The sequence below is a fragment of the Bombina bombina genome, chromosome 2, assembly GCF_027579735.1.
Source record: "Bombina bombina isolate aBomBom1 chromosome 2, aBomBom1.pri, whole genome shotgun sequence".
Lineage (NCBI taxonomy): Eukaryota > Metazoa > Chordata > Amphibia > Anura > Bombinatoridae > Bombina > Bombina bombina.
In genome coordinates, this window is record NC_069500.1 from 1,213,221,944 (window position 1) to 1,213,247,146 (window position 25,203).

Below are 25,203 nucleotides of genomic sequence, written 5' to 3' on the forward strand. Positions count from 1 at the left end.
CGAACAGATTTGTAAGGCTGCGACTTGGTCTTCCCTTCATACCTTTTCCAAATTTTACAAATTTGATAATTTTGCTTCTTTGGAGGCTATTTTTGGGGAGAAAAGTTCTTCAAGCAGTGGTTCCTTCTGTTTAGGTATCTGTCTTGTCCCTCCCGTTCATCCGTGTCCTGTAGCTTTGGTATTGTATCCCACAAGTAAAGGATGAATCTGTGGACTTATATCTTATAGAAGAAAAGGAAATTTATGCTTACCTGATAAATTGATTTCTTCTATGATACGACGAGTCCACGGCCCGCCCTGTCAATTTAAGACAGATTATATTTTTTGGTTTAAAACTTCAGTCACCTCTGCACCTTTTAGTTTCTCCTTTTTCTTCCTATACCTTCGGTCGAATGACTGGGGGGTGGAGTCGAGGGAGGAGCTATATAGACAGCTCTGCTGTGGTGCTCTTTGCCACTTCCTGTTAGCAGGAGGATGATATCCCACAAGTAAAGGATGAATCCGTGGACTCGTCGTATCATAGAAGAAATCAATTTATCAGGTAAGCATACATTTCCTTTTTCTGTAGCGTAGCAGGCTGCCCACCCGCCTCCATCCTAACCCTCCCAGAGTGGCCCCTTCTGCCCGTCTATTTCTGCACTGCCCCACTCGTGGGGCATGCAGAAATAGCACAATCTTGTTACTTTTAGCGAGTTCGCGGCAGTGAGAGGCCTAGAACAGCAGCATCGTACAGGGTTCGGCACAGGTCATTAAGGGGTTAAAGGGACACTGAACCCAAATTTTATCTTTCATGATTCAGATAGAGCATGCAATTTTAAGCAACTTTCTAATTTATTCCTAATATCAATTTTTTCTTCATTCTCTTGCATTCTTTATTTGAAAAGCAAGAATGTAAGTTTAGAAGGCGGCCCATTTTTGGTTCACAACCTGGGTTGTCCTTGTTGATTGGTGAATATCTTCTGTCCAGAGTTCTGAACCAATAATTGGCTGGCTCTTAGATTAGATGTTTTCTTTTGCAAATAAAGATAGCAAGAGAACAAAGAAAAATTGATAATAGGAGTAAATTAGGAAGTTGCTTAAAAATTTTTGAATTTAGTATCTCTTTAAGGGACATAAAACCAAAAATATTTTTTCTTGATTCAGATAGAGAATACATTTTTGAACAAATTACTTAAAATTTGCTTTCTCTTGTTGTAGGAGCAGCAATGCACTACTGGTAGCAAGGTGGTTACATCAGGTGAGCCAATGACAAGGGTCATATATATGTTGAGATAAAAATCAGCAGCAGCAGCCCAGTAGCACATTGCTGCACTTGAGCTTACCTAGGAATACTCTTCAACAAGTAATAAAATGAGAACAAAGCAAATGTAATAACGGATTTGCTCCATCTCACTGGTTTTCAAACCTGCCCTCAGGCCTCCCCAACTGGCCGGATTTTCAGATTTACCTTGGGTGAGAACAGGTAAAATAACAATCTTTAATAATCAGCTGATTATTTCACCTGTGCTCCAGTTCAGATATCCTCAAAAATCTGCCCTTTTAGGGAGGCCTGAGGACAGGTTTGAAAACCAGTGCTCGTATCTGAATAAAGAGAGATTTTGGGTTTGATGTCCCTTTACGCCATGACCAAGTGAGCAAAACAGGGTATTTAATAGTAAACTTGTCCTCTGCTCAGGGCTGGCTCTATAATTGGACCAGGCAAGTTCATTAAACCCAGGAGGTATTTGAATGGGGTGGCATATAGGGAGGGCATATTAGGACTGTGTTTTTAAGATCATCAGTTGGGTGTCTACCTGCTTTTGTATGACATTTCAATCTGCTAATCTTTAAAACGGGTGGCTACTGGACCCAGCCAGCACATTGTACTGAGCCAGCCTTGCATCATATTGTGGTGCTTGGTGATTATGTAGATATATTTAGATTATATATCAATTAAGAGAGAGCAATTAAAAACACAAATGTTTGACTCTCATTTTAGCATTTCTAAAATGAGCATTGTTAAAACATATGAAAATGTAATTATATCAATATTTATGTAAACACTATATTTTGTACATGCAGATTTCATTTTAATTATTCTACAACTTTTAGCAATTCCACCAAAAGCAAATTACAGGGCCATATGTCCTAACAATCTTTTTATGATCATTTTTTTTTTTCTTTAAAAGATATTACCGGGAAGTCCTGCCAGGAGAAATAGTGAAAATCTCCCGGGATGGCATACAGACACTAGACATTGTGCCCAGACCTGCAGGAGACCCCTCAGCATTTTGCATATTTGAATATGTTTATTTTGCACGTCCTGATTCAATATTTGAAGGTATGGTCAGTGTGAATTCTAGATCTAAGCTTATTTGTTATATCCTTAATGCTAATCAAATATAAAAGCTGTTAAAGGAACAGTAAACACCATGTAATTACAAGTTGTTTTTGTTATCTTGCTATAGAATAACTTGTCAGCCAAGTCTATACATTTTTAAAATAAATGAACCTCTTGTTTGCTGCAATTGTTTATATGGAGAAACCAATCTGAGCTTGAGTTTGCAACTTACAAAGCTAGCCACAGTTAGTAAAAGTGTATTGTTTTGCTGTTATCTGCTAGAACCAGTTTAATGAAAGATAAATTTAGCAGTGTTAGCTGGGTGCATTTTCAGCTCTGAGAATTAATAAATGACACAATTTTCCGAGCTAAATTACATGAAAAGTATATCACAAATTTGTTTTACTACACATACTTTTTATGTAAAATGTTTAATTATCAAGGTGTTAATTGTCTCTGTAACCAGTAGCTCTTTGGCCAGGCAAATCCAAGTCATCTATATTCTGAAAGGTCACACGCTGCAGCTGCAAAAACATTAAGCACATTGCTGACTACCACTGAATTCAAGTCATGAGTGATCTTGCTTGCAAGTTTTACATTCTGCTTATGTCTGTTCAGGTCATCTACGGAAATTGTCCTTGTCAATCTAGGCTTTTTTTATTCTCACTATGAAAGGGCAGTCACAAAACAGAATTGTCTCAGTTTAAACATCAAGATATTGCAAAATAAGTTGACATTTTAGAGTAACCTATAAATGTTATATAGTAATACAAAGATATGGGTTGTAACAGCTTAGTGGAAACATTTTTTAGACTTACCTGTAATTGAAATGGAAAAAGTCAAGTAAAAGCTATTTCAATGTAAACCGCTCATTGGCTGATAAGGGCAACACCCGCAATCTACTGATAGAGAAGACTGACAAAATATTTAAAAAACTTACATTCAGGACAGTTACATGTAATTAAAAAATACATTTCTTTCTAATGACACGGTGAGTCCATGGATCATCATCCATTACTGTTGGGAATATCACTCCTGGCCAGCAGGAGGAGGCAAAGAGCACCACAGCAAAGCTGTTAAATATCACTTCCTACCCACAATCCCCCAGTCATTCTCTTTGCCTCTAGTGCAAGGAGGAGGTGAAGTAATTAGGTGTCCTGAGTAAGATTCTTCTCTCAATATTTTTTTATTTTGAAGTCTGGGCAAGATTGCTCTGGGTGTAGCTGTAATCCACGTTAGTCTCTTCAGCAGGGCTGTGGTGGCTTTAAAGCAGTTAGGAACTTATAAAGGAGGCTTTGCTGTGTTTTCCTAACATGTTGCTGCCCTGGTATAGAAAGCCTGAGTAAGTTTACTTTCTTTTTACACAGGTCCCTGTGAGGAGCGGCATCCTCTCAAACTTTGTGAGTCGTCTGACTGCCAGACGACTAGAATGCAGGTAAGGGCCTTTTGTTCTTCTGGGGCTAGAAGGCTGGCACTAATGGGGTTTAGGACTCTAGCATTCTCCTGTTATTTATTTGGGGCACAAACCCCTTAGTAAGGGTGTTTTTGGCAGAGTGCATGCACTATCGATTTTTTGGGGACTTAAAGTGAAGGTAAAATTATGCTTTTATGAAGACAACATAGCATTTATGAATCTCTCCTTAATGTAGTCGCTAAGATTTTTTTGGCAATTATCGATTTATTTCTGAAAAAAAAGTTTAGTTGAAATTTCATACCATTCGTCTCCCGACTCCTCCCAAACCATACTTCCGTCTTCCTCAAGTATTGAGATCTTCAGAGGTCCCACCCACACTCTCCACCCCTCTAAAAAGCTTGTTCACGAGTCAAACTTCCAATGCGCATGCGCTATTCGCCGAGGCTTTTTTCACTGCGCATGCAATCCGTATATTATGCAGTTGATGAATAAATGGTTTACAAGCTAGAATTAATACGCATGCGCAAAACTGGAGTGAGCCAGGTTATCTAGATTTAGAATAAGTAACTAGCGCACGCGCAGATAAATATAGGGGCGGATGACGTCGAGTGACGGCCGCCTAACGGCCAGAAAATCAATTGGCTTGAAAAAAAACGTGATCAAGTGGAAAATTAAAAAAAATATATACGGGTTGAATTTACTAATGTTATGCAATAACTTTATAAAGGTAATAACTTACAATATATAGAAAATGATGAATGAACGATATATTTATTTGTCACGCATAATGCTATACTTCATCGACTTGAAGCTAACTTTACCATCACTTTAAGGGTTTATTTCCTGCAACGCATGGAGTTAACCCTTTTTTGAGACTCACTCTAAAATTATGTATATCTATTTTTTGCGCCTTTCAAGTGATCCGGCGCCATTGTTATGTGTAGGAGACTAGGACTGTATGCGTGTGGTGCATAGAAACTTTGTAGGGCTACTGTTTATCCATGATACACAGCAGGGGGTGTGAAAGAGGAGTGGCGTCTTTCGGCTAGGACAGGTTTTTTTTTTCAGAATGGTGAAGCTGGTCAGATAGCCCAGTGCAGAAAAAAATTTCTTTTGTAATTCAGAAAGAACATGCAATTTTAAGCAACTTTCTAATTTACTCCTATTATCAATTTCTCTTGTTAAGTGTATCCAGTCCACGGATCATCCATTACTTGTGGGATATTCTCCTTCCCAACAGGAAGTTGCAAGAGGATCACCCACAGCAGAGCTGCTATATAGCTCCTCCCCTAACTGCCATATCCAGTCATTCTCTTGCAACTCTCAACTAAGATGGAGGTCGTAAGAGGACTGTGGTGTTTTATACTTAGTTTATTTCTTCAATCAAAAGTTTGTTATTTTTAAATGGTACCGGAGTGTACTGTTTATCTCAGGCAGTATTTAGAAGAAGAATCTGCCTGCGTTTTCTATGATCTTAGCAGAAGTAACTAAGATCCTTTGCTGTTCTCACATATTCTGAGGAGTGAGGTAACTTCAGAGGGGGAATAGCGTGCAGGTTTTCCTGCAATAAGGTATGTGCAGTTAAAATATTTTTCTAGGGATGGAATTTGCTAGAAAATGCTGCTGATACCGAAGTAATATAAGTAAAGCCTTAAATGCAGTGATAGCGACTGGTATCAGGCTTATTAATAGAGATACATACTCTTATAAAAGTGTATTTTAAAACGTTTGCTGGCATGTTTAATCGTTTTTTACATATGTTTGGTGATAAAACTTATTGGGGCCTAGTTTTTTCCACATGGCTGGCTTGAATTTTGCCTAGAAACAGTTCCCTGAGGCTTCCCACTGTTGTAATATGAGTGGGAGGGGCCTATTTTGGCGTTTTTTTGCACAGCAAAAATTAGACACAGACATCCAGCTTCTTCCTGCATGATCCAGGACTTCTCTGAAGGGCTCAGAAGGCTTCAAAAGTCGTATTGAGGGAGGTAAAAAGCCACAGTAGAGCTGTGGCAGTTGTTGTGACTGTTTAAAAAACGTTTTCTCCAACATTGGTGTGTCCGGTCCACGGCGTCATCCTTACTTGTGGGATATTCTCTTCCCCAACAGGAAATGGCAAAGAGTCCCAGCAAAGCTGGTCACATGATCCCTCCTAGGCTCCGCCCACCCCAGTCATTCTCTTTGCCGTTGCACAGGCAACATCTCCACGGAGATGGTTAAGAGTTTTTTGGTGTTTAAATGTAGTTTTTATTCTTCTATCAAGTGTTTGTTATTTTAAAATAGTGCTGGTATGTACTATTTACTCTGAAACAGAAAAGGATGAAGATTTCTGTTTGTAAGAGGAAGATGATTTTAGCAGACAGTAACTAAAATCGATTGCTGTTTCCACACAGGACTGTTGAGATGAAGTAACTTCAGTTGGGGGAAACAGTTAGCAGACCTTTCTGCTTAAGGTATGACTAGCCATATTTCTAACAAGACCATGTAATGCTGGAAGGCTGTCATTTCCCCTCATGGGGACCGGTAAGCCATTTTCTTAGTTAAATATAAAAGAATAAAGGGCTTAAAAAAGGGCTTTAAAACTGGTAGACATTTTTATGGGCTAAAACGATTGCTTTATTGGGGCATATTATGCAGATTCTAGCTAATAATTGGCATTATAATCTTGGGGAACATTTAAAAAACGGCAGGCACTGTGTTGGACACCTTTTTTAGTCTGGGGGCCTTTCTAGTTATAGACTCAGCCTCATTTTCGCGCCATTACTGCGCAGTTGTTTTTGGAGAGCAAGGCATGCAGATGCATGTGTGAGGATCTAAGAATCACTAAAAAAGCTTCTAGAAGGCGTCATTCGGTATCGTATTCCCCTCTGGGCTTGGTTGGGTCTCAGCAAAGCATATAGCTGGGACTGTATAGGGGTTAAATTTGAAAACGGCTCCGGTTCCGTTAATTTAAGGGTTAAAGCTCTGAAATTTGGTGTGCAATACTTTTAATGCTTTAAGACACTGTGGTGAAATTTTGGTGAATTTTGAACAATTCCTTCATACTTTTTCACATATTCAGTAATAAAGTGTTTTCAGTTTGAAATTTAAAGTGACAGTAACGGTTTTATTTTAAAACGTTTTTTGTGCTTTGTTGACAAGTTTAAGCCTGTTTAACATGTCTGTACCATCAGATAAGCTATGTTCTATATGTATGAAAGCCAATGTGTCTCCCCATTTAAATTTATGTGATAATTGTGCCATAGTGTCCAAACAAAGTAAGGACAGTAATGCCACAGATAATGATATTGCCCAAGATGATTCCTCAAATGAGGGGAGTAAACATGATACTACATCATCCCCTACTGTGTCTACACCAGTTATGCCCACACAGGAGGCCCCTAGTACATCTAGTGCGCCAATACTTATTACCATGCAACAATTAACGGCTGTAATGGATAACTCCATAGCAAATCTTTTATCCAAAATGCCTACTTATCAGAGAAAGCGCGATTGCTCTGTTTTAAACACTGAAGAGCAAGAGGACGCTGATGATAACTGTTCTGACATACCCTCACACCAATCTCAAGGGGCCATGAGGGAGGTTTTGTCTGATGGAGAAATCTCAGATTCAGGAAAAATTTCTCATCAAGCTGAACCTGATGTTGTGACATTTAAATTTAAATTAGAACATCTCCGCGCACTGCTTAAGGAGGTGTTATCTACTCTGGATGATTGTGACAATTTGGTCATTCCAGAGAAATTATGTAAGATGGACAAGTTCCTAGAGGTTCCGGTGCCCCCCGACGCTTTTCCTATACCCAAGCGGGTGGCGGACATAGTAAATAAAGAGTGGGAAAGGCCCGGCATACCTTTTGTTCCCCCCCCTATATTTAAGAAATTATTTCCTATAGTCGACCCCAGAAAGGACTTATGGCAGACAGTCCCCAAGGTCGAGGGGGCGGTTTCTACTCTAAACAAACGCACTACTATTCCTATCGAAGATAGTTGTGCTTTCAAAGATCCTATGGATAAGAAATTAGAGGGTTTGCTTAAAAAGATTTTTGTACAGCAAGGTTACCTTCTACAACCAATTTCATGCATTGTTCCTGTCACTACGGCAGCGTGTTGTGTTTCTGGTTCGAGGAACTAGAAAAGTCGCTCAGTAAAGAATCTTCGTATGAGGAGGTTATGGACAGAGTTCAAGCACTTAAATTGGCTAACTCTTTTGTTTTAGATGCCGCTTTGCAATTAGCTAGATTAGCGGCGAAAAATTCAGGGTTTGCTATCGTGGCGCGCAGAGCGCTTTGGCTAAAGTCTTGGTCAGCGAATGTGTCTTCCAAGACAAAATTGCTTAACATTCCTTTCAAAGGTAAAACATTATTTGGACCTGATTTGAAAGAGATTATTTCAGACATCACTGGGGGAAAGGGCCACGCCCTCCCACAGGATAGGTCTTTTAAGGCTAAAAATAAGCCTAATTTTCGTCCCTTTCGCAGAAACGGACCAGCCTCTAATTCTGTATCCTCTAAGCAAGAGGGTAATACTTCACAACCCAAACCAGCCTGGAAACCAATGCAAGGCTGGAACAAGGGTAAGCAGGCCAAGAAGCCTACCACTGCTACCAAAACAGCATGAAGGGATAGCCCCCGATCCGGGACCGGATCTAGTGGGGGGCAGACTTTCTCTCTTTGCTCAGGCTTGGGCAAGAGATGTTCAGGATCCTTGGGCGCTAGAAATAGTTTCTCAAGGTTATCTCCTGGAATTCAAGGAACTACCCCCAAGGGGAAGGTTCCACAGGTCTCAATTATCTTCAAACCAAATAAAGAGACAGGCATTCTTACATTGTGTAGAAGACCTGTTAAAGATGGGAGTGATACATCCAGTTCCAATAAGAGAACAAGGAATGGGATTTTATTCCAATCTGTTCATAGTTCCCAAAAAAGAGGGAACATTCAGACCAATTTTGGATCTAAAGATCCTAAACAAATTTCTCAGGGTACCATCGTTCAAAATGGAAACTATTCGAATGATCCTACCTACTATCCAGGAAAATCAATTTATGACTACCGTGGATTTAAAGGATGCGTACCTACATATTCCTATCCACAAGGAACATCATCAGTTCCTAAGGTTCGCTTTTCTGGACAAGCATTACCAGTTTGTGGCACTTCCATTCGGATTAGCCACTGCTCCAAGGATTTTCACAAAGGTACTAGGGTCCCTTCTAGCGGTTCTAAGACCAAGGGGCATTGCAGTAGTACCTTACTTGGACGACATCCTGATTCAAGCGTCGTCCCTGTCAAAAGCAAAGGCTCATACGGACATCGTCCTAGCCTTTCTCAGATCTCACGGATGGAAGGTGAACAAAGAAAAAAGTTCTCTGTCCCCGTCAACAAGAGTTCCCTTCTTGGGAACAATAATAGATTCCTTAGAAATGAGGATTTTTCTGACAGAGGTCAGAAAATCAAAACTTCTAAGCTCTTGTCAAGTACTTCATTCTGTTCCTCGTCCTTCCATAGCGCAGTGCATGGAAGTAATAGGATTGATGGTTGCAACAATGGACATAGTTCCTTTTGCACGAATTCATCTAAGACCATTACAACTGTGCATGCTCAGACAGTGGAATGGGGATTATACAGACTTGTCTCCGACGATTCAAGTAGATCAAAAGACCAGAGATTCACTCCGTTGGTGGCTGATCCTGGACAATCTGTCACAGGGAATGAGCTTCCGCAGACCAGAGTGGGTCATTGTCACGACCGACGCCAGCCTAGTGGGCTGGGGCGCGGTCTGGGAATCCCTGAAAGCTCAGGGTCTATGGTCTCGGGAAGAGTCTCTTCTCCCGATAAACATTCTGGAACTGAGAGCAATATTCAATGCTCTCAGAGCTTGGCCTCAACTAGCAAAGGCCAAATTCATAAGGTTTCAGTCAGACAACATGACGACCATTGCATATATCAATCATCAGGGGGGAACAAGGAGTTCTCTGGCGATGAAAGAAGTGACCAAGATAATTCAATGGGCGGAGGATCACTCCTGCCACTTGTCTGCGATCCACATCCCAGGAGTGGAAAATTGGGAAGCGGATTTTCTGAGTCGTCAGACATTCCATCCGGGGGAGTGGGAACTCCATCCGGAAATCTTTGCCCAAATAACTCAATTATGGGGCATTCCAGACATGGATCTGATGGCGTCTCGTCAGAACTTCAAGGTTCCTTGCTACGGGTCCAGATCCAGGGATCCCAAGGCGACTCTAGTAGATGCACTAGTAGCACCTTGGACCTTCAACCTAGCTTATGTATTCCCACCGTTTCCTCTCATCCCCAGGCTGGTAGCCAGGATCAATCAGGAGAGGGCCTCGGTGATCTTGATAGCTCCTGCGTGGCCACGCAGGACTTGGTATGCAGACCTGGTGAATATGTCATCGGCTCCACCATGGAAGCTACCTTTGAGACAGGACCTTCTTGTTCAGGGTCCATTCGAACATCCGAATCTGGTTTCCCTCCAACTGACGGCTTGGAGATTGAACGCTTGATTTTATCAAAGCGTGGGTTTTCAGATTCTGTAATAGATACTCTGATTCAGGCTAGAAAGCCTGTAACTAGAAAAATTTACCATAAAATATGGAAAAAATATATCTGTTGGTGTGAATCTAAAGGATTCCCATGGAACAAGATAAGAATTCCTAAGATTCTATCCTTTCTACAAGAAGGTTTGGAGAAAGGATTATCTGCAAGTTCTCTAAAGGGACAGATCTCTGCTTTATCTGTTTTACTTCACAAAAGACTGGCAGCCGTGCCAGATGTTCAAGCATTTGTTCAGGCTCTGGTTAGGATCAAGCCTGTTTACAGACCTTTGACTCCTCCCTGGAGTCTAAATCTAGTTCTTTCAGTTCTTCAAGGGGTTCCGTTTGAACCCTTACATTCCGTAGATATTAAGTTACTATCTTGGAAAGTTTTGTTTTTGGTTGCAATTTCTTCTGCTAGAAGAGTTTCAGAGTTATCTGCTCTGCAGTGTTCTTCGCCATATCTGGTGTTCCATGCAGATAAGGTGGTTTTGCGTACTAAGCCTGGTTTTCTTCCGAAAGTTGTTTCCAACAAAAATATTAACCAGGAGATAGTTGTACCTTCTTTGTGTCCGAATCCAGTTTCAAAGAAGGAACGTTTGTTACACAATTTGGACATAGTCCGTGCTCTAAAATTCTATTTAGAGGCTACTAAAGATTTCAGACAAACATCTTCCTTGTTTGTTGTTTATTCTGGTAAAAGGAGAGGTCAAAAAGCGACTTCTACCTCTTTCCTTTTGGCTTAAAAGCATTATCCGATTGGCTTATGAGACTGCCGGACGGCAGCCTCCTGAAAGAATCACAGCTCACTCCACTAGGGCTGTGGCTTCCACATGGGCCTTCAAGAACGAGGCTTCTGTTGACCAGATATGTAAGGCAGCGACTTGGTCTTCACTGCACACTTTTGCCAAATTTTACAATTTGATACTTTTGCTTCTTCGGAGGCTATTTTTGGGAGAAAGGTTTTGCAAGCCGTGGTGCCTTCCATTTAGGTGACCTGATTTGCTCCCTCCCTTCATCCGTGTCCTAAAGCTTTGGTATTGGTTCCCACAAGTAAGGATGACGCCGTGGACCGGACACACCAATGTTGGAGAAAACAGAATTTATGCTTACCTGATAAATTACTTTCTCCAACGGTGTGTCCGGTCCACGGCCCGCCCTGGTTTTTTAATCAGGTCTGATGAATTATTTTCTCTAACTACAGTCACCACGGTATCATGTGGTTTCTCCTATATATATATTTCCTCCTGTCCGTCGGTCGAATGACTGGGGTGGGCGGAGCCTAGGAGGGATCATGTGACCAGCTTTGCTGGGACTCTTTGCCATTTCCTGTTGGGGAAGAGAATATCCCACAAGTAAGGATGACGCCGTGGACCGGACACACCGTTGGAGAAAGTAAGGTAAGCATAAATTCTGTTTTTGTCATTTGTTATTCCGTTTTTGGTATTAAGGGGTTAAGCATCCATTTGCAAGTGGGTGCAATGCTCTGCTAACTTATTACATACACTGTAAAAATCTCGTTAGTGTAACTGCATATTTTCACTGTTATTTCAAAATTTGGGAAAATTTGTGTTTCTTAAAGGCGCAGTAACGTTTTTTTATATTGCTTGTAAACTTGTTTTAAAGTGTTTTACAAGCTTGCTAGTCTCATTGCTAGTCTGTTTAAACATGTCTGACACAGAGGAACCTACTTGTTCATTATGTTTAAAAGCCATGGTGGAGCCCCATAGGAGAATGTGTACTAAATGTATTGATTTCACCTTAAACAGTAAAGATCAGTCTTTATCTATAAAAGAATTATCACCAGAGGGTTCTGTCGAGGGGGAAGTTATGCCGACTAACTCTCCCCACGTGTCAGACCCTTCGCCTCCCGCTCAGGGGACGCACGCTAATATGGCGCCAATTACATCAGGGACGCCCATAGCGATTACCTTGCAGGACATGGCTGCAATCATGAATAATACCCTGTCAGAGGTATTATCTAGATTGCCTGAATTAAGAGGCAAGTGCGATAGCTCTGGGGTTAGGAGAGATACAGAGCGCGCAAATGCTGTTAGAGCCATGTCTGATACTGTGTCACAATATGCAGAACATGAGGACGGAGAGCTTCAGTCTGTGGGTGACATCTCTGACTCGGGGAAACCTGATTCAGAGATTTCTAATTTTAAATTTAAGCTTGAGAACCTCTGTGTATTGCTTGGGGAGGTATTAGCTGCTCTGAATGACTGTAACACAGTTGCAATTCCAGAGAAATTGTGTAGGCTGGATAGATACTATGCGGTGCCGGTGTGTACTGACGTTTTTCCTATACCTAAAAGGCTTACAGAAATTATTAGCAAGGAGTGGGATAGACCCGGTGTGCCCTTTTCCCCACCTCCTATATTTAGACAAATGTTTCCAATAGACGCCACTACACGGAAATTATGGCAGACGGTCCCTAAGGTGGAGGGAGCAGTTTCTACTTTAGCAAAGCGTACCACTATCCCGGTTGAGGACAGTTGTGCTTTTTCAGATCCAATCGATAAAAAATTGGAGGGTTACCTTAAGAAAATGTTTATTCAACAAGGTTTTATTTTACAGCCCCTTGCATGCATTGCGCCTGTCACTGCTGCGGCGGCATTCTGGTTTGAGGCCCTGGAAGAGACCATCCAGACAGCTCCATTGAATGAAATTATTGACAAGCTTAGAACGCTTAATCTAGCTAACTCATTTGTTTCTGATGCCATTGTTCATTTGACTAAACTAACGGCTAAGAATTCCGGATTCGCCATCCAGGCGCGTAGGGCGCTATGGCTTAAATCCTGGTCAGCTGACGTGACTTCAAAGTCTAAATTACTCAACATTCCTTTCAAGGGGCAGACCTTATTCGGGCCTGGCTTAAAGGAAATTATTGCTGACATTACTGGAGGCAAGGGTCATACCCTTCCTCAGGACAGGGCCAAATCAAAGGCCAAACAGTCTAATTTTCGTGCCTTTCGAAATTTCAAGGCAGGAGCAGCATCAACTTTCTCCGCTTCAAAACAAGAGGGAACTGTTGCTCATTCCAGACAGGCCTGGAAACCTAACCAGTCCTGGAACAAGGGCAAGCAGGCCAGAAAGCCTGCTGCTGCCCCCAAGACGGCATGAAGGAACGGCCCCTATCCGGAAACGGATCTAGTGGGGGGCAGACTTTCTCTCTTCGCCCAGGCGTGGGCAAGAGATGTTCAGGATCCCTGGGCGTTGGAGATAATATCTCAGGGATATCTTCTGGACTTCAAAGCTTCTCCTCCACAAGGGAGATTTTATCTTTCAAGGTTATCAGCAAACCAGATAAAGAAAGAGGCATTCCTAAGCTGTGTGCAAGACCTCCTAGTAATGGGAGTGATCCATCCAGTTCTGCGGACGGGACAGGGATTTTATTCAAATCTGTTTGTGGTTCCCAAGAAAGAGGGAACCTTCAGACCAAGCTTGGATCTAAAGATCTTAAACAAATTCCTCAGAGTTCCATCATTCAAAATGGAAACTATTCGGACCATCCTACCCATGATCCAAGAGGGTCAGTACATGACCACAGTGGACTTAAAGGATGCCTACCTTCACATACCGATTCACAAAGATCATCATCGGTTCCTAAGGTTTGCCTTTCTAGACAGGCATTACCAATTTGTAGCTCTTCCCTTCGGGTTGGCCACTGCCCCGAGAATTTTTACAAAGGTTCTGGGCTCACTTCTGGCGGTTCTAAGACCGCGAGGCATAGCGGTGGCTCCGTATCTAGACGACATCCTGATACAGGCGTCAAGCTTTTAAATTGCCAAGTCTCATACAGAGATAGTTCTGGCATTTCTGAGGTCGCATGGGTGGAAAGTGAACGTGGAAAAGAGTTCTCTATCACCACTCACAAGAGTCTCCTTCCTAGGGACTCTTATAGATTCTGTAGAGATGAAAATTTACCTGACGGAGTCCAGGTTATCAAAACTTCTAAATGCTTGCCGTGTCCTTCATTCCATTCCACGCCCGTCAGTGGCTCAGTGCATGGAAGTAATCGGCTTAATGGTAGCGGCAATGGACATAGTGCCATTTGCGCGCCTGCATCTCAGACCGCTGCAATTATGCATGCTAAGTCAATGGAATGGGGATTACTCAGATTTGTCCCCTCTACTAAATCTGGATCAAGAGACCAGAGATTCTCTTCTCTGGTGGGTTTCTCGGGTCCATCTGTCCAAGGGTATGACCTTTCGCAGGCCAGATTGGACGATTGTAACAACAGATGCCAGCCTTCTAGGTTGGGGTGCAGTCTGGAACTCCGTGAAGGCTCAGGGATCGTGGACTCAGGAGGAGAAACTCCTCCCAATAAATATTCTGGAGTTAGGAGCAATATTCAATGCTCTTCTAGCTTGGCCTCAGTTAGCAACACTGAGGTTCATCAGATTTCAGTCGGACAACATCACAACTGTGGCTTACATCAACCATCAAGGGGTAACCAGGAGTTCCCTAGCGATGTTAGAAGTCTCAAAGATAATTCGCTGGGTAGAGTCTCACTCTTGCCACCTGTCAGCGATCCACATCCCAGGCGTAGAGAACTGGGAGGCAGATTTACTAAGTCGTCAGACTTTTCATCCGGGGGAGTGGGAACTCCATCCGGAGGTGTTTGCTCAACTGGTCCATCGTTGGGGCAAACCAGAACTGGATCTCATGGCGTCTCGCCAGAACGCCAAGCTTCCTTGTTACGGATCCAGGTCCAGGGACCCGGGAGCAACGCTGATAGATGCTCTAGCAGCTCCTTGGTTCTTCATCCTGGTCTATGTGTTTCCACCGTTTCCTCTGCTCCCTCGACTGATTGCCAAAATCAAACGGGAGAGAGCATCGGTGATTCTGATAGCGCCTGACTGAGACTGACTGCATGGAGATTGAACGCTTGAATCTATCAAGGCGTGGCTTCTCCGAGTCAGTCATTGATACCTTAATACAGGCTCGGAAGCCTGTCACCAGGAAAATCTACCATAAGATATGGCGTAAATATCTTTATTGGTGTGAATCCAAGAGTTACTCATGGAGTAAGGTTAGGATTCCTAGGATATTGTCCTTTCTCCAAGAGGGTTTGGACAAAGGCTTATCAGCTAGTTCTTTAAAAGGACAGATCTCTGCTCTGTCTATTCTTTTGCACAAGCGTCTGGCAGAAGTTCCAGACGTCCAGGCATTTTGTCAGGCTTTGGTTAGGATTAAGCCTGTGTTTAAAACTGTTGCTCCCCCGTGGAGCTTAAACTTGGTTCTTAAAGTTCTTCAGGGAGTTCCATTTGAACCCCTTCATTCCATTGATATTAAACTTTTATCTTGGAAAGTTCTGTTTTTGATGGCTATTTCCTCGGCTCGAAGAGTCTCTGAGTTATCTGCCTTACATTGTGATTCTCCTTATCTGATTTTTCATTCAGACAAGGTAGTTCTGCGTACCAAACCTGGGTTTTTACCTAAGGTGGTTTCTAACAGGAATATCAATCAAGAGATTGTTCCATCATTGTGTCCTAATCCTTCTTCAAAGAAGGAACGTCTTTTGCATAATCTGGACGTAGTCCGTGCCTTGAAGTTTTACTTACAGGCTACTAAAGATTTTCGTCAAACATCTGCCCTGTTTGTCGTTTACTCTGGACAGAGGAGAGGTCAAAAAGCTTCGGCAACCTCTCTCTCCTTTTGGCTTCGGAGCATAATACGCTTAGCCTATGAGACTGCTGGACAGCAGCCCCCTGAAAGGATTACAGCTCATTCTACTAGAGCTGTGGCTTCCACCTGGGCCTTTAAAAATGAGGCCTCTGTTGAACAGATTTGCAAGGCTGCGACTTGGTCTTCGCTTCACACCTTTTCAAAATTTTACAAATTTGACACTTTTGCTTCTTCGGAGGCTGTTTTTGGGAGAAAGGTTCTACAGGCAGAGGTTCCTTCCGTTTAAGTTCCTGCCTTGTCCCTCCCATCATCCGTGTACTTTAGCTTTGGTATTGGTATCCCACAAGTAATGGATGATCCGTGGACTGGATACACTTAACAAGAGAAAACAATTTATGCTTACCTGATAAATTTATTTCTCTTGTAGTGTATCCAGTCCATGGCCGCCCTGTCCTTTTAAGGTAGGTCTAAATTTTAATTAAACTACAGTCACCACTGCACCCTATGGTTTCTCCTTTCTCGTCTTGTTTCGGTCGAATGACTGGATATGGCAGTGAGGGGAGGAGCTATATAGCAGCTCTGCTGTGGGTGATCCTCTTGCAACTTCCTGTTGGGAAGGAGAATATCCCACAAGTAATGGATGATCCGTGGACTGGATACACTACAAGAGAAATAAATTTATCAGGTAAGCATAAATTATGTTTTTAAAATGGTACCAGTGTTGTACTGTTTTATTTAGGGTGTAGCCATATTCCTTGTCAGCCTCTAGAGTAGAGCTAAAAAGGTGGCTTTAAAGCAATGGGAACTGGTGGGATTCAATTTTCACTGTGCCTCCCATACTGAGTGCTGCCCTTCAGATGATGGTGTTAGCATATCTAACTAAGGCCCTATATGTCTCCACAGCTCTACAGGAGGGAACTGCAGGACCTCTTGAATGTGGGACTGATCATGCTTAAGCTTTCAGGTACGTGCAGCTGTTATATTCTGGGACACTCTTAACTCAGAAAAGGGCTGTAGTTGGTGCCTATTATATAGGGATTAAACCTTATGTAAGCTCATAGTACTGTGTTTCAAGGGGACACTTGGAAGTACAGGATACAAGAGTCACATAGTGGGGCTGTTTAAGAGATCATCAGGCTCCTACTGTGACAATGTTTTTATTTCAGAGGCTGTTTTTGACGCTGGGGATTTGGTTCCGGAGCTAAGAGGCTCCGTACTGGATGTGATACGTGCTTATTACTGGGGCAATGTGTTTATGCTTATGTGAGCAGTTCTGCGCAAGCGGTCTTAGATTCAGAGGAATCTAGGTTGCGGTCGCTTGTTATTTTTTTTCTTCCCGTCCATCGTTTGTCGATTCTTTGCCGGAGGTCCTCTCGTGTTGCTGCCCACGAGGGGCGGGGTTAGTTTTGCACGCTTTAGACCGGATGTGTCTAGAAGCCGCGCATTTTCTTCCGACATCGGAACTCGGCAGAGGATGTTGTTCCCAGACGCTTACTGAGACCGCATGGTTGTCATTTAGAGCAGGCGGTCTTAAGCGTCCGGGAGCCTTGCAGTCTGTGTCAGTGTGTCGTGGGGGCAGGTAGGCGCCACAGCAGAGCTTAAGTGTTAAGAGTATTGACAGTTTTATTTTTCACTCGGATTTGCTGTAAAATATAAATAAGGATTTCTTACCAAACTCTTTGGTAATAAACCTTCATTTATATTTTACATTAAATCAGTGTATCCCAAACGCTTTGGGATACACTGATTTGATGTAAAATATAAATAAGAGGTTTGTTAAATGTTTTGGGATCAGTCCCACTGTTTGTTTGTTTTTCATTAAATTATTAACAGTCACATCAGGCAGTTTTTTTTTATATTTTTAAGAAAGTATATCAGTTCCTCAATCATAATTGTTTAGGATTATGGATCTTCAGAGCATTACATGTTCATTATGTTTGAATGCCAATGTGGAGCCGCCTGTTACTTTTTGTCCATCATGCACTGATAGGACTTTGCAGTTTAGAGATCACATTTTCTTTAATAAAAAATTGTCAAAAGCGGATGCTTCTCAGGATTCTGCTGAGGAGGTTCAGAGTATAGCGTTGCAGCCATTACCGCTAGCTCAGGTGACGCCTTGTTCTTCAACTGCGTCTGCTGCGTTCACCCTGCAGGATATTGCTGCAGTTATGTCATCTACTCTTTCAGAGGCGTTATCTTCTTTGCCAGTACTGCAAGGCCAAGCAGTAGGAAAGAGACTCATGTGGTCCAGGCGACTTCTGATGCTTTGATGGCGATTTCCGATGTACCCTCCCAGGGCTCTAAGTTGGGGGCTATGGAGGCTCTGTCCGAGGGGGAACTTTCTGACTCAGGAAGTGTAAACCCCTCGACAGATTCGGACGTGATGTCTTTCAGGTTTAAGCTTGAACACCTCCGCCTTTTACTCCGGGAGGTTTTGGTGACTCTGGACAACTGATTCAATTGTGGTCCCTCCAGAGAAATTGAGTAAGATGGACAGATATTTAGAGGTCCCTTCTTATTCTGACGTTTTCCCAGTTCCTACGAGAACTTCGGAAATTATTGCTAAGGAATGGGAGAGACCGGGTATTCCATTCTCCCATTCTCCCCTTCTCCTGTTTTCAAGAAAATGTACCCTTTAGCTGACACCATTCGGGATTCTTGGCAGACGATCCCTAAGGTGGAGGGAGCTATATCCACCTTGGCTAAACGAACTATTATTCCTATTGAGGATAGTTGTGCCTTCAAAGACCCTATGGATAAGAAGTTGGAGGGTCTCCTCAAAAAGATCTATGTTCATCAGGGGTTGCTATTGCAACCGGCGGCCTGCATTGTTACAGTCACGACTGCGGCTGCTTTTTGGTTTGATGCCTTAGAAAAGTCTATTAAAACTGAGACTTCTTTGAAAGAAATACAGGATAGAATTAAAGCTCTTAAGTTAGCTAATTCTTTTATTACTGATGCTTCCTTTCAGATTACCAAATTGGCGGCTAAGAGTTCAGGATTTTCCATCTTAGCACGCAGAGCCTTATGGTTAAAATCTTGGTCTGCGGATGTGTCATCTAAATCTAAGCTTTTGGCTATTCCTTACAAGGGGAAGACCCTGTTTGGGCCTGACTTGAAGGAGATTATTTCTGACATCACGGGAGACAAGGGTCACCTCCTCCCTCAGGATAAAAAGTCCAAACAGAGAGGGCGACAGAGTAATTTTCGTTCCTTTCGAAATTTCAAGGGAGTTGCCTCTTCCGCTAAACAGGAAGGGAATTATTCACAAGCCAAGTCGACTTGGAGACCCAACCAGTCTTGGAACAAAGGTAAACAATCCAAGAAGCCAGCTGCTGCTACCAAGTCAGCATGAAGGGTCGGCCCCCGATCCGGGACCGGATCTAGTAGGGGGCAGACTTTCTCACTTTGTCTAGGCTTGGATAAGAGATGTTCAGGATCCTTGGACACTAGAAATTGTGTCTCAGGGGTATCAGTTGGAGTTCAGAAATTCTTCCCCCAGAGGAAGGTTCCTTCTTTCTCGATTATCTGTCGAACAGATAAAAAGAGAGGCTTTCTTACGTTGTGTAGGAGACCTCTTTTCCATGGGAGTAATATGTTCCGTTCCAATACAGGAATAGGGACAGGGATTTTATTTCAATCTGTTTGCAGTTCCCAAAAAGGAGGGAACGTTCCGACCCATTTTAGACTTTAAAAGTCTGAACAAGTTTCTCAGAGTTCCATCCTTCAAGATGGAAACTATTCGGACCATTCTTCCATTGATCCAGGAGGGTCAATTTATGACTACTGTGGATCTAAAGGATGCATATCTTCATGTTCCTATCCACAGAGATCATCACAAGTTCCTGAGGTTTGCCTTTCTAGACAAACATTTTCAGCTCGTGGCCCTTCCTTTTGGTCTGGCCATGGCACCCATAATTTTCACAAAGGTTCTGGGGTCTCTGCTGGCGGTTCTAAGACCGCGGGGCATTGCAGTGGTGCCTTATCTGGACGATATTCTGATCCAGGCGTTGTCTTATCAACTGGCAAAGTCTCATACCAACATAGTTCTGTCTTTTCTGAGGACTCACGGGTGGAAAGTAAATCTGGAAAATAGTTTGCTAGTTCCACAGACAAGGGTTCCTTTCTTATGAACTCTAATCGACTCTCTATCCATGAAAATCTTTTTGACTGAGGTCAGAAAGTTAAAGATTCTGAATACATGCCGAACCCTTCAGTCCAATCCTCGGCCGTCAGTGGCTCAGTGTATGGAGGCAATTGGATTGATGGTAGCGGCAATGGACATCATTCAGTTTGCTTGTTTTCATCTCGGACCTCTGCAACTGAGCATGCTCAGACAGTGGAATGGAGATTATACAAATCTGTCTCCTCAAATAGATCTAGATCAGGAGACAAGGGACTCTCTTCTATGGTGGTTGTCGCTGGATCATCTGTCCCGGGGGACATGCTTCCGCAGACCCTCTTGGGTGATAGTGACAACCGACGCCAGTCTGATAGGATGGGGAGCAGTCTGGAACTCCCTGATGGCTCAGGGTGTATGGACTCGATTGGAGTCTCTGCTTCCCATCAATATCCTAGAGTTGAGAGCAATATTCAATGCGCTTCGTGCTTGGCCTCAGTTGGCTTCGGCCCAATTCATCAGATTCCAGTCGGACAACATTACGACTGTAGCTTACATCAATCATCAGGGAGGAACAAGGAGTTCCTTAGCGATGACGGAAGTAGCCAAGATAATTCAGTGGGCGGAGGCTCACTCTTGTTATCTGTCGGCGATCCATATCCCGGGTGTGGAAAACTGGGAGGCGGATTTTCTGAGCAGACAGACTTTTTCATCCGGGGGAATGGGAACTTCAGCTGGAGGTTTTTGCCATCTCAGATGGGGCAGGCCGGAGTTGGATCTTATGGCGTCTCGTCAGAATGCCAAGCTTCCGAGATACAGGTCCAGGGATCCCCAGGCCGAGCTGATAGATGCCTTAGCAGTGACTTGGTCGTTCAGCCTAGCTTATGTGTTCCTCCATTTGCTCTCCTTCCCCGGGTGATTGCTCGAGTCAAGCAGGAGAGGGCTTTGGTGATCCTCATCGCTCCTGCGTGGCCTCGCAGGACTTAATATGTCGATCTGGTAGACATGTCATCTCAGCCACCATGGAAGCTTCCATTGAGGAAAGACCTTCTCATTCAGGGACCCTTCCATCATCCGAATCTAGTTTCTCTGCAGCTAACTGCTTGGAGATTGAACGCTTGATTTTATCTAAGCGAGGGTTCTCTGATTCGGTCATTGATACCTTGATTCAGGCTCGTAAGCCTGTTACTAGAAAGATTTACCATAATATATGGCGTAAATATCTTTATTGGTGCGAATCCAAGAGCTACTCATGGAGTAGAGTTATGATTCCCAGGATTTTGTCTTATTTCTCCAAGATGGTTTGGAGAAAGGGTTGTCAGCAAATTCCTTAAAGGGACTGATTTCTGCTTGGTCTATTTTGCTACACAAGCGTCTGGCAGATGTTCCAGATGTTCAATCTTTTTGTCAGGCTCTGACTAGAATCAGGCCTGTGTTCAGACCAATTGCTCCTCCTTGGAGTTTTTAGTTCTTAATGTTCTTCAAGGGGTTCCGTTTGAACCTATGCATTCCGTAGATATTAAGTTATCTTGGAAAGTTTTGTTTTTGGTTGCTCGCAGAGTTTCTGAGCTTTCGGCATTACAATGTGATTCTCCTTATCTTATTTTCCATTCCAATAAGGTGGTGTTACTTACCAAACCTGGTTTCCTTCCTAATGTTGTTTCTAATAAAAATATTAATCAGGAAATTGTTGTTCCTTCCTTGTGTCCTAATCATTCTTCTAAGAAGGAGCGACTGTTACATAATTTGGACGTGGTCCGTGCATTGAAGTTCTACTTGCAGGCGACTAAGGATTTTCGTAAATCGTCTTTGTCGTTTTTTTAGGGAAACGTAGGGGTCAGAAAGCTACGGCTACCTCTCTTTCGTTTTGGCCGAAGAGTATCATCTGTTTTGCATATGAGACTGCTGGACAGCAGCCTCCTGAACGAATTACGGTTCATTCCACTAGGGCTGTGGCTTCCTCATGGGCATTCAAAAATGATGCTTTTGTTGAACAGATTTGCAAAGCTGCAACTTGGTCGTCTCTTCACACTTTTTCCAAATTTTACAAATTCGATACTTTTGCCTTGTCTGAGGATGTTTTTGGGAGGAAAGTTCTTCAAGCAGTGGTGCCTTCCGTTTAGGTTCCCTGTCTTGTCCCTCCCTTTCATCCGTGTACTATAGCTTTGGTATTGTATCCCACAAGTAAGGATGAAATCCGTGGACTCATCGTATCTTGTAAAAGAAAAGGAAATTTATTCTTACCTGATAAATTTATTTTTTTGTTTTTTGTAAGACAGGTCTTTTGTTTTTGTTTTTTGCTAAACTTCAGTCACCTCTGCACCTTGGCTTTTCCTTTCTCTTCCTAACTTCGGTTGAATGACTGGAGTGGGAGGGAAGGGAGGAGCTATATATACAGCTCTGCTGTGGTGCTCTTTGCCTTCTCCTGCTGACCAGAAGGCGATATCCCACAAGTAAGGATGAAATCCGTGGACTCATCGTATCGTAAAAGAAATAAATTTATCAGGTAAGAATAAATTTCCTTTTTTTTTTTATTCGCTAGTATTTCAGGCTTATTGGAGAAAAAAAAAGTTTGCCCATTTATATCTTCCACTATAAGGATCACCCACTTAAGTATGGAGCCACCATTACATGAGGTGAATAGAATGATCTTTACTGTTGGATAATTCTGGGGCATTTTGTGATCTTATGGATATGAAAATTGAGACTAATCTCAAAAGAACCTTTGTGTTTTGGCATGCATTATATCATCATCTGAGTGTCCCCTATTAAAGACTCAGAGTGTTAGTAAGCCAACCTAGAGGGAGATCTAGAGGTGATCTAGTTATTTGGATGATATTCTCATTGAGACCACAAAGTGCCGCACCTTGGATGGGGATGTACTTGGTTTTCAGCTGAGGCAGAAATATTTTGCATTGAGTAAAAATGCATCTTGTAGATACTGCAGTAGCCTCCTAGGGACAAATGATACGTTGTATAAGTCATCAAGATGATGCTTCTTTCTGTGTATGTGGGGATTTTTTTTTGTTTTTTTTAAGTCCTATTTTAAGATTGAGAATAATTGGTGTGATTGCATCAGAACTCAGTCAGAAATGTTTTAATTCTCAGAAGGGTATGCAGATGATCCCTTCTGATGCAAGCCATGCTCTCTCCTTTAGATTGATCAGACACTGCATTTAACTGCTGGAAGCTTAAAGCTGCTTGAAGACTAGACTTCCTGATCCAGTGGTGAATACTGTTTTGGAAGTTTACACATCTACATCCTCCGAATATTATAGAGTTAGGGATGTTGTCTCTGAATGGAAGCAGTGGCATGAGCATTCTATATATTCTATTTTTTGTGCATCATATCTTCTTCTTTTTTTTTTTTTTATTCTTATAACGGGGTTCTGAACTGTCTGTTCCAGATGGTGGCATCAGATATGAATTCCTGTATATCTGTGCCCTCATTGTGTCTAGATAATACACACTAGTGAATGTGAAATGGCTTTACATTTTGTTTGTACTTATCGGTCTTCTCTATCTGATCCAGTCAAAAGACTGGAGCTGGAATATGTAGTTGAAATTCTGCAGGGACACCACAAAGGATATATACAAAAACGTTGTTTTCAATAGATTCCTCATTGACTTATAGATGAAGGTGAAGCAGTGAAGATGTACATTTTGCAGTTGCTTACAGGCTCTTTCTGCAAAGGTAGTTTTCCACTTTGTTGTTAGTAGAAGCGGTTCTCTCTTCTTTGGTCCTATAGGAAGTAATTTTGCGAAGTTTTATACATTGAGTTTGTAGAGAACAAAGTTAGCCACAGTCATAATGTTAATCACCTAGGAAAATATATGTAGCAGGTTTATCCTTGAAAAGTCTGCAGGGTACATTCCAAGTTCAGAGAATTAGATTTTTTTTTTATAATGTTAAGAGCTAAATTACATGAAAAGTGGGCAAAATAATAAAAGTATATTGTAAAGTGTTTTCATTACCCAGAACTAAAGAATTTTATATACAATTCCTAAGGTGTTTTTGTTGTCCCATAAACTAGAACATATCTTCATTTATTCAGTTGCTCTCTAAGCCACAGTTGGATAATTGATTAGCAGATTAAAAATCACACCTATCAGATCTAAGTGCGTATGGATAAAAAAAAATATATATATACAGTATATATATGTCTGTGTGTGTATGTATTTTGTATAAGTGTACCTGCACACCTCCCTGGCTGAAAATAAAATAAATTACAGTATTTCTTCCCCCCCCCTATTATTTAAATGTATTTGTATTGTCCACATTTTCAGAGATGCACTAAAATGTACTCCATTGAGATAAATTAATATTCAAATTTTATTTCCTGTCCATGTGATCGAATGTCCATAATCCAGTTAAACAACCTTCACAAGTGTGATATATTTATATTGTGCGTTATTTGTATATGTACAAAGACATAGATGTTACTATGAAAGCAGAGTTATGTTAATGACTAAAGTCTTCAACAGGTCAGATGGTTTATTCAGTAAGACGAAGATGTGGTCAGCAGTTGGCTTTGGAAGCTCCAGTGGATGCAGATCTGGTTAGCACAATACCTGAGTCTGCAACACCAGCTGCTTTAGGATATGCAGAAAAGGTACTATCTTGTTTTAATGCGTTTGAAAACTATCCAATTGTTGTTTGTATACAGGGTACATAAAACAATTCTATATTCCCAGTGTGGCATGCAGTATGTGGAAGTGCTCTGCAAGAACAGATATGTTGGAAGGACATTTATTCAACCAAACATGAGGTTACGGCAGCTTGGTGTGGCCAAAAAGTTTGGAGTCTTGTCTGATAACTTTATTGGAAAAAGAGTAGTGCTGATTGATGACTCCATTGTGAGAGGCAACACCGTCTCACCAATAATAAGGCTTCTGAAGGACTCTGGGGCTAAGGAGGTAAGGAACTATTAAACCTACTGTGGTACACACTCACACACACACTCACACTATATGAGAATGATTTTATATTACTGACATATTGTTTTTTTAAAAAAAGAAAAACTTTTTCCAATAAGACGAGGACCCAGTATTTCAGGATAAATAGGGCAACCAGAGATCATGTACTTGATCTTAAATTTAAAGCAACTCCGGAGGCTCTCAAATTGCAGTAAGATATCACTTCAGAGTTGTCTAAATCCAGTTGATGATTG

At 42.1% G+C, this 25,203-nt stretch overlaps 1 protein-coding gene across 1 annotated transcript in view; it reads left to right on the forward strand.

Moving 5' to 3' along the window:
- Positions 1-25,203, forward strand: part of LOC128650191 (amidophosphoribosyltransferase) — a gene marked incomplete in the record, with an annotated part of 250,484 nt that overhangs the window by 185,589 nt on the left and 39,692 nt on the right. The window contains 3 exon segments of the mRNA XM_053703937.1: positions 2,169-2,320; positions 24,518-24,645; positions 24,728-24,949. Of these exon segments, the coding sequence (XP_053559912.1) occupies positions 2,169-2,320; positions 24,518-24,645; positions 24,728-24,949 (502 nt within the window).